The sequence below is a fragment of the Onychomys torridus genome, chromosome X (genome assembly GCF_903995425.1).
Source record: "Onychomys torridus chromosome X, mOncTor1.1, whole genome shotgun sequence".
NCBI classification, from domain to species: domain Eukaryota; kingdom Metazoa; phylum Chordata; class Mammalia; order Rodentia; family Cricetidae; genus Onychomys; species Onychomys torridus.
Window position 1 is genome coordinate 52,502,311 of NC_050466.1, and position 10,210 is coordinate 52,512,520.

The window sequence follows — 10,210 nt, forward strand, 5'->3', positions numbered from 1 at the left end:
AGGGAGAGGAATATAGGAGATGATAGGGTTAAAGTGGGAACAGCTTATGAAAACAGGGAATGAAGGAAAGAGAGCAATAAAAAAGCATGTATGAAAATGCCACAAGCCGCCAGGCGTGTCCCAGCACTCAGGAGGCAGAGCCAGGAGGATCTCTGTGAGTTCGAGGCCAGCCTGGGCTACCAAGTGGGTTCCAGGAAAGGTGCAAAGCTACACAGAGAAACCCAGTCTTGAAAAACCCCCAAAAAAAAAAGAAAGAAAGAAAAAAGAAAATGCCACAAGGAAATTAGCTACATTGCATGCTAAAATAAAAAAAAATCAGATCAATTAAATACTCTGAATATATTTAAGTAATTTATCTTTCCTCCCATATCCTAAGTTGTCCTAAATTCTTTTGGACTGTTCCAACATTTAAATCCCAGAATTTCTCCTCCACAAAAGCACACGGATGAGAAAATCTGGCGTTTTTTTGCCATAGTCAAAAGTAAAGTCAGATGAAAAATATTTGCTAATTTTTATTTTGTCTAATAACATTTAAACACCCACTCCTTCAGCAACTGGGAAACAATCCAACCATGAGACATTAACGTGGCACACAGTATTGAAACACTGAACCTTTATGGGCAAAATAACAATTACTCAAAACATGAAACACCTCTGACTTTTCTTGTATCTGGCAACACGTTAGGATTCACGGCTTCTTCTTCGTCCTCGTTTGACAACAGCAACAAACTCCAGGCGCTGAATGTTTCTCATCACCAGGGAGAGCTGGTCAAGGAAAGTGTTGATGGAAATTCTGAAGAGGACAGGGTCTTCAGTAGTCCACCTACTGAAATTGAGAGAAAGAAGCACTGTCAGGGAAATGATGAGGGACCTGTTTAGGTCCACCACACTGTGCTTTCCTGCTTACATTAAGTTCACCAGTGTCTCCATTAGGGCACCCCTAGAATGCACACTGCCTCCCAACCCGGAGGCACCCCTACTCCAGACTTTAGGAATACTGACACAGCCAAGATACTGTCATTCACTGTGAGCTCCTGCTGAACCATCACTTGCTGGCGACGGGAATTGGAGACCAGGGATCTGCGGGCCATGTCTGCCTCCACTGCAGACCTGAAAGGCACTGTTACAGAGCTGGGAGGAGATAAGGTTAAGGTACCATCCACTACTTAGTTTCCCTTTGCCTGGATACACTTCCCTAGGCCTGCCTGTCAATGAGCGCTCCTGCCACCCGAGCCCAATCACCTCCTACCTCCCCAGTGATTCGGGTCTTCTTCTATACACTTCAGCCCTCTAAGGCAAGGAGTCTCCTTGTCCTGTCAGGATGTCAACTGCTGTACTGGACTGCCCACACTACACCCATCTGCCCTTTCCCTAGTCATCTGTGCCCCGTGCCCCAAAAGCCTTCCATGGAAGTTTTAGCCTCCCTATGATCCAGTGGCCCCTGCCTAGGGTCTCTTAGGAAAGGATACAACTCCAGGAGTCGATTTCCAGTTGTTGATGCAGTATCTCCGCTGGGTCCAGGGACAAGTGGTGGCTGCTCGCTGTGGGGAACAACAGCCGCCTCTTCAGCGGCTGCACCGGACCCTACGGGACTGGCTGGGCTGGGGCTGCCTGGAGCAGCCTGGCTACCAGGAGCAGCTGGGCTACTGGAATCTTGTGGGCCACTCTGAGGGAAGCTGCCATGGTCACCTTCAGTCGCCGAACTTTGAGAGCTAGCCTGGGCTTCGGGTGCTTGAGGACTCTGCTGCCCATCCTCACCTTCTTCAGCCCCTGCTCTCCCATCTATGCCCTCATCAGGGTTCTGCATGACTACTCTGGCTTTCTCCTCAGCACTCCAACCCTGCCACTAACACAACCGGACCACTCACACTCGGCCGAGAAAAGGAAGTACTTGTGCCAAGTGCAGCGGGTTTATACAGAGAAAAGCACGTGAGGCCCAATGCGCATGTGCAAACAAGATCTCGCGAGGATTGGTTCCCGCTAAACTAGCGTTCTGTTCAGATTCTCATGCAAGCGCGCCCCCGGCAGAAGTCGGTGGGGGTGGGGGTGCGCCTCTGAGAGCCCACAAAGTACAGCTCTCTCACACAGCTCCCTCCTTGTGGGGGAGATATGGGACTCTCCAATATAGGTTTCCTCCAAACTGCCCCACCCATGAGCGGCACTGATCCCAGCAAGCTAGCTGCCAGGGAAGCTCAGCCTGGCAGCAGGAGTGGGTGGGTGGTGCTACCTGGGTATTCAGAGTGCAAGCTGACTGACCAGTGTCCCGAACACCCTGACATGTCAGGATCCTGCTATGATGGTTCTGCCTGGACCCACAACACCCTCATACACAATTCAGTGCTCTTCAGCTGGGCATGGCCTAGTGATACTGATTAGTGTGACTGAAAGAGTAAGCTCACCACAGCCCTTGATTACTGTGATCCACGAGCAGGGTGGGCTTATAGAAACCATCTGTCATAGCAGCAGCCTCTGTTTGGAGCCCAGCACACAAGCTCGCCCTTAGTCATGTGAAAGAGTTGTACTTACACTCTCAGTGAAGCCATGAGTGCTTTCAGGGGTAGAGCTTCTCCTGTGTTTCCCTCTTGGGGAGGGGATTGTCTGCTCAGTTGTGTTTCCTGCTTGGAGGCGTTCAGGTGGTGAGGGACTGTGGATTCCTGTTAGGTGTGTAAGAAGGGTGAGCAACCATGCAGGCTGAAGACCAAGATGCTGCTGCTGCTGCTGCAGCAGTTGAGGATGAAGGATTAGGATACTCTGGAGACACAGAGCCATTGGTGCTCCTGTTGGTCATGAAGAGCCAGGAGCCACAGACAATGTAATCCTACCTAGTGCCTCATATCTGTGGCCTGATTGGAGATGTCTTGACAGAATCTGGAGTATCCAATGTACCAGGATACAGAGCGATCCTTTATCAGGCTTGTGTGGATATACTGGATGGTGGTTTGGTCTACAGTCTGTCTGGGTGCCTTGGGCACACAGCCAGAACACTAGGAAGATTTTTTTCATGTGTATCCTATTCAAGGTAGCCAATTAGGTAGGGGATGTTTTGTGCAGTGGGTGGCTTATTGATAGCATGGGGCAATATATCCAGGGAAACAATGAGAAAGAAGACAGCTGAGGACTTGGTCTAGTGGAGATGAGTGGTTCCAAATTTGGAACAGAGGCCAGAGGGTAGCCCAGGCAGGGAGTGGTGGTGGTGGTGGTAGTGGTAGTGGTGGTAAACAGGGATCTCAGAGTGACAGGGAAATTTGAGTTATAAGGTCAGTGTTACATGGTGCCTTAACCATCCTTCACCAGAGTCTTCATGGTGCCTTTCTCTTCACTCACGAAAGTAGTGATGGCCTTCCAGTATCTGGTCCCTCAGAACCACCCCTCCAAGGTACAGTTAAAAAAGAATCCATAGTTTCTGGCAATGTACTGATTATGTGAGTAAAGAAAAGAGTCTGGGTGGGCCATTTTGCTTGTGGCTGGGTTCACTTCCCATCATCCAAGAATGGGTAGGATACAAGAATATGTCTTGATGCCATGGACCTATTCCCACAAGAGAAATCACCAGAAGTAAATGCATAGTTACCTTTCTCTTCTCCATCACTTTTAGCAAATTGACTGCTAAAGACTCTAGAATAAGGAAAATTTCCATCACCTCTTATCCAGGCCAGGTTGCCCTGTTGGTACAGACCATGCAGCATTTTGCATTCTCATTTTTTGCTAGGCCTCAACAAGGCAGACGGAGTTAAGTCTAACTTAATGTTCTTTAGGTGGGACATCTGTGGTTGAAATATTGTGCACCCCAATAAACTTTTTTTGGGGGTCAGAGAACAGAACAGCCATAATATTAAACATAGAGGTTAGGTAGTGGTAGCACACATTTTTAATCCTAGCATTCCAAAGGCATTAATCCGTCTGGATCTCTGTGAGTTCAAAACCACACTGGAAACAACCAAGCATGGTGACACACGCCTTTAGTCCCAGAAAGTGATGGCAGAAAGCAGAAAGGTATATAAGGTGTGAGGACCAGGAACTAGCCTGGTTAAGCTTTTAGGCTTTTGAGCTGTTCAGCTGAGACCCATTTGGATGAGAACACAGAGGCTTCCAGTCTGAGGAAATAGGATCAGGTGAGGAACTGGCGAGGTTAGGTGGCTGTGGCTTGTTCTGTTTCTCTGATCATTCAGTGTTCACCCCAATACCTGGCCCTGGGTTTGTTTTTATTAATAAGAACTTTTAAGATTCGTGTTACAGACATCCTTCCCTAGGTATTGGGTATGTGCACTGGCTGCTACTTTATCTTGGGGCCTAATAGCTAGATTGCATTGGCCCCTTTGGGTGCTCCACCCTATTGTTGCCTTTTGGAAGAGGGAAGCTTTAAAATATCTGTTAACTTAGAAAATAAATTCTGGTATTCCTGTGGTTAAGAGGAAGGAAGTTGGAGTGTAGGGCTGGAGAGATGGCCCAGAGGTTAAAAGCACCAACTGCTCTTCCAGAGGTCCTGAGTTCAATTCCCAGCAACCACATAGTGGCTCACAACCATCTGTAATGAGATCTGGCGCCCTCTTCTGTATACATAATAAATAAATAAATCTAAAAAAAAAGAAGTTGGAATGTAGAAGAAAATGGAAATCTGTTCTGTCTTGTTTTTCACTTTGAATTCTTTTCTGAATTATGTTGCATTTTTTTGCACTCAAGTCTATATTTAATGAATTTTATTAAGTCCATTGTAACTTATCAACTAAATTTGTAACTTATATGAGAAAAACAAACAAGCAAGCAAACAAAATTCCCTTGCTGTTTGCCAAACATCATGTCAGACAGGAGGGATGATTGTCTGAAGCATATTCAAAGAGCTCAGTATCCCGAGAGGGCACAGGAGAGAGTAAACTACTGGCATTCAGAAGACCACATTCTTCAAGGATTTACAAAAGGCTGCTTAGGGCACTCTCAGTGAGAGCCTGGGAAGGTGCTAGGGGGAGCACGAGAAAGAACAAGTTAGTGAAAGATCTCTTTGATGGAGAGTTTGCTGACATCCTTTGTTTACCCCAGGACCTTCCCCCATTTTCTGCCCCTTAGAGACACCCACTTACCACCACCGATTGTTCAAATCCTACACTTTTGTTTCTAAACCCTGAATAGTATCTCATTGTGTCTGACAGCATTTTATTCCCCGTTCCTACTGAGATGGTAACCTGGGTTACTCCAGAACCAAACTACCATCAGTAAATGCGCCTGTTCCTGCATCCCTCTGTTCCTCCTGTCTGAAATTCTCTGGGAAATGTACTCAGGAGTGAGTGTTTGGGTCATAGGACATGCGTGAGCCAGATTGCACTGAGTAAGTATGTCCAGGTTGTTTTTCAGAATTCTGACTTGGTGTACACTGCAGGAGTCACACTCAGTCTGTGAACTGGACTTTCAGCCAGCAGAGGTAAGAGTGGTGGCAAGTGTGCACCAGCGCCTCAAAGGCGTTGCCATGGATATGACAAATGCATTTCATTGTCTAGAGCTTGTCATTGTATGCTGTCTAACTGCACACAGCACCATGGGCTATGTATCAGGCTGGTGGGCTGCTTCTCAGCCACATACTGACAATTATGGCATATGAGAATAGATTTCAGGGGGAGAAATTCCAGCTCCACCATTGAGTCACTTCCCTGTGGATTTTTGAGAGTTACTTTCATTAATAAAATTTTCTTCTTTTTCTGTCTTGTCTGTAAACTTTGACTAGAACCTGTCATTGCCTCGAAATTCTTTTTTCCCCTCTTTTTTTAAACTTTTAAAAAATTAATTATTTGGAAATGTCACATAATGCACTCTGATCACATTCACCTCCTAGTCCTCTCAGACCCATCCCCCATCCTCCACCCTTGTGACTTCCTCCAAAACAAAAGGAAAAAAAAGAAAAAAAAATACAAAGTCCAATTTGTGTTGCCCATATACTCACTGGAGCATGGACAAACTCCCAGTGGCCAGCACCTTAAAAATAATTGAGTCCTTTCCCTATCCTACACCCACCACAAGCCACCAGCTGTGAAGAGCTACACTTCAGCATCTTTTTCACAATTTTTAAGAATTCTCTTCAATAGTTTCCTGTCTAGACTGTTTCTTTTCTTTGTGGGGGTTGGGAGAGGTTGCCACAGAACCCTTCAATGTCTCTCATTCTCAACTGTGTGTCTGCATATCACTGTGAGTCACTGCAAAAGAAGCTTCCTTGCCCTTTATAGTCAGCAGCAACATGGATTATGGACTTCCACGTTGTTTCTTTCCTTCTTTTTTAAAATTTATTTATTATGTATACAGTATTCTGTCTGCATGTATATCTGCAGGCCAGAAGAGGGTGCCAGATCTCATTACAGATGGTTGTGAGCCACCATGTGGTTGCTGGGATTGAACTCAGGACCTCTGGAAGAGCAGTCAGTGTTCTTAACTGCTGAGCCATCTCTCCAGCCCCCACATTGTTTCTTACTACAGCATGGACCATTCAGTTGCTAAATCTATAGTTTCACCATTTTCCTCTGTGCACGTAGCTCTGTTCTGCCATCTTTCCTTCCAACTTTGTGAGGCCACTTTTTAAAAGCATCTTCCCATAGGACCTGCCCTTCTCTAGTTTTTCTGGGGACACTGTGGCCTCTGCAGACTCCTCTACCACCACCTCGCCTCCCCTCAGAGACTCTATGGGTTTCTCAGGCTCCTCAGAGCTGCTCTGTGGCAGCAGGTACTGGCTTTGATCACAGCCTTGCTTCAGGTTTTCATCCCCAATGGTGATGACGTGGTCCTGGATCTGGTTCTGCAGCACTGGGTCCTCCACTTGCTCCAGCAGCTTGTAGATGGAGTAGATGTTAGGGTGGACCAACTCGAAGTAATGGATCTGGGCCCAGATTTTTTCTTTTTTAGACAGGTTCTTACCGTGTAGCATTGGCTGTCTTATAACTTACAATGTAGATCAGTCTGGCATCCAGCTCATAGAAATCTTCCTGCCTCTGCCACCCAAATGCTGGGATTGAATGTATGAGCTACCACACCTGGCTTGCGTTTTTATACCAACTGTATATCATAAGCAGGTAATGTATTCATCATCAAGCCCATCATTACTATAATTAAAGATATAAACTATTTGTATCTAAAGCATGAGATTCTAAAAAAAATTGTTCCCAAACATATACTGGAATAGATGCACAAGCAATTATGATGTAATTGCTGAACATGTCATACTTTCATTTTCCCTTGCTTTAAAATACTGATTTCCTGGAAATTGGTAGAAGTCTTTGCCTGATGTTCTTCTGGATTCCTCTATGCTTTTTTGATCAGACCCACCAAACCTCTCCTACTCCTACCTGGCTGGATGGAATCCAATAAAAATGAAGCAATGTGCTTCCTAGTCCTCTGGCTGTAGTCCTATAGCATTCATCCTGTTCTGACTCAGTCTATGGACTAGACCATTTGTCAGCATGTCCACATAGGCCTGACAGAGGATGATCTTGAGATACTGGAAGAACATTTGCCTACTGTTCAGAGGTTTGATGTGCTTGTGAGCCCCATGTTGGCCCTGTGACATGAGGGTCTTGCTTCTTGGGAACCTGGATTCCAGGGCTGCCTGGACCACCAAAGTGCCTTTGGCCTTCATCCCAGAGTGCAAAGGCCCATGTGCTCAGGTCCTTTCATAGGGACCCATACACTCTGAGTGCTATCACGTAGCAGGAAATAAACTGATAGAAACTAGTTCTACCCTTCTCCATAACACCCTACCCTTTAGGACATCACTGTTTCTTAATTCATATTTGTGACTTACTGGCCATTCATAAACACACCTCTTCCTAATGCCTTTCTGCTGTGGAATTCTGTCCTGGAATATAACCAGAGGCAATTGTCCTGGATGGTAGTTCTTCCAAGTGAGTCCCTTGGGTCATGAACACAATGATGATACCCAGAGGGACAAGCACATGTCTGACTAACCTACTGACTGCTTTCTGCCGTCCAGTTATGGGACATGGGTACATGCCTCTGGGCCTATCCCATGCCATGCTATCCCATCTCATCCCATCCCTGGCACAGGGTCCAGCCTTAGGATCATGATTACAGGGATGTGGTGATGATCTATCTCTAATCTCTGCCAGCACTAATCTCTTTCAGTCACACTAATCAGTGTCATTAAGGGATGCCCCTCTGGTGAGGGATGTTGAGCTGCATTGTGTGCAAGGGTGTTCTGGGTTCAGTGGGAACAGTTTGGCTCAGCGGAACTATCTCTTAGGGTCCCAACAACTGCGGGTATGCTGGACACAGGCTGGACCTGATTGAGCAGGCAATCTTGCAACACCATGCACTACTGCTGCCTCGGAGAGCTTCCTGAAGTCTCAGGCTTTCTGTGACAAGGAAGCAGTGACACTTGAGGATAGAGAAATGTGGGGGAATCCTCTACTGAAAGGTTCCATCAGTACAAGTCACCTAGAGGAGAAGCTGAGTTAAGAAGCAGGAATTGTGTACGTGTGTGTGTGTGGGGGAGGTGGGACAGACACACTCACCAAGAGCCAGGCAGTAGCTCAGCAGGAGCCAACCCTCATGAGAATTTGATTGTGCAAGCTCAGTGGGCCTCATGTGGTATGCTGGATGTTAGTGGGTGGGGCTTGTAACCACCACCTCATCTTCTTAGCTGAGCCTGAGAGCCATCTCCTTGCTTGAGTCAGGGGAGCTGAGTGGAAAGTCAGAATCACCATGCAGGATCCTGATGAGAATGCAGGTGGCAGAACAGGGCTTGAAGAAGAAGATGAGGGTGTGCAGCATAGACCTCGAGCTTCTGATGTCCAGGCTAATTCTCAGAGTTCAGTGGCCGAGGGTAACCAAGACAACGTCCCTTATGAGAATGGCCCACAAGATGCCAGTAGCCAGTCTGCTCCAGGCAACTCCTGCCCAGGGAACCCTTTAGGGTTAGGAGTGGCAACTGAAGAGGCAACTGTTGTTCACCAAGATGAGCAGCCACCACTTCTTACTGGACCCAGTGGAGATGCTGCAACAACTGCAAATTGACTCCTGGAGTTGTATCCTTTCTTGGGAGACTCTTGGCAGGGGTTATGGGAAGAGAGGGAGGATGAAACGTGAAAGGAAGGCTTTGGTGTAGGTGAGCAGGAAGGTTGACAGCAGGGTAGGGAAGGGACAGAGTAGTACACTCTGGAGAGTTAGTCCAAGAAATGTCATGCTGGCAGGGCAGGGAGTTGCCTAGTCCTGAGGACTTCAGGATATAGAAGAAAACTCAAACCATTGGGGAGGTGGGAGATGGATGAGGCTTGTTTAGCATCATCAGAAAGAAGGTTCTGATGTAGTCTTGGTCTTGGACAGCAGAAGGGGACAGTGCCAGACAGGCCTCAGAAGTGTACCAGGCCACATTGCAATAGGAAACCTAATAGTGGATGGTACCTTAACCATAGCCCACTTCCAGCTCTGTTAAGAGTGCCTTTCCCATCTGCTGTGGAGGCAGACATGGCCCGCAGGCCTCTGGTCACCAATGCCCAGCACCAGCTATTAATGGTTCCACAGGAGTACACTGTGAATGACACTATCTTGGCTGTGTCAGTTTTCTGAAAGTCTGGAGTGGGTGTGGCCTCAGGGTTGGAAGGCAGTGTGCACTCTAGGGGTGCCCTAATAGAGACACTGGTGGGTTAGATGTAAGTGGGAAGGCATGGTGTGGTGGACCTGAACAGATGCCTCATCATTTCCCTCATGGTGTCTCCTTCCCACTTCTAGGAAGTGAACCACAGAAGACCCTGTTCTCTTCCAAATTTCCAGCAATAGCTTCCTTGATCAACTCTCCCTGGTCATGAGAAACATTCAACACCTTCAGTTTATGGTTGTTGTCAAATGAGGAAGAGGAAGAAGTCATAGTAACTAACCTGTTACTTGCTACAAGACAAGACAGAGGTTTTTGATAATTGTCACCTTGCCTTCAGATTTCAATGTTTTGATGCGATTCACCCTCTATAAGTCTCTAGATAGGCTTGTTTCTCTGTTGCTAAAGGAATAGGTGCTTAAAAATTTATTGTTGCACAAAATACAACTGACCTATTGTGTGTTTTTTTGTTTGTTTGTGTGACTTAACTTTTGGCTGTGGCAGAAGCCTCCATTTTTCTCATGTGTGTGCTTCTGTGAAGGAGAAGTCCTGGCATTCAGAATTTCTGGCATTCAGAATTTCTTGTAGTCTTAAATAAATAAATTAAGAGAGTTTAAGGAATGGAAG

The 10,210-nt window shown here is 46.5% G+C and overlaps 1 protein-coding gene and 1 pseudogene across 1 annotated transcript; one reads left to right on the forward strand and one right to left on the reverse strand.

Annotated features, from left to right (window-relative positions):
• Positions 1 to 681: 681 nt before the first annotated feature.
• On the reverse strand, positions 682 to 1,807 carry LOC118573679 (EKC/KEOPS complex subunit LAGE3-like). Its single transcript, XM_036173978.1, has 3 exons — positions 1,470 to 1,807; positions 1,003 to 1,131; positions 682 to 826 (listed from the first exon to the last, which is right to left on the reverse strand). Exons 1-3 carry the CDS (start codon positions 1,805 to 1,807, stop codon positions 682 to 684), a joined length of 612 nt encoding a protein of 203 aa, XP_036029871.1.
• A 6,887-nt stretch (positions 1,808 to 8,694) lies between these two features.
• Positions 8,695 to 9,865, forward strand: LOC118573752 (annotated as a pseudogene).
• The last annotated feature ends 345 nt before the right edge of the window (positions 9,866 to 10,210 follow it).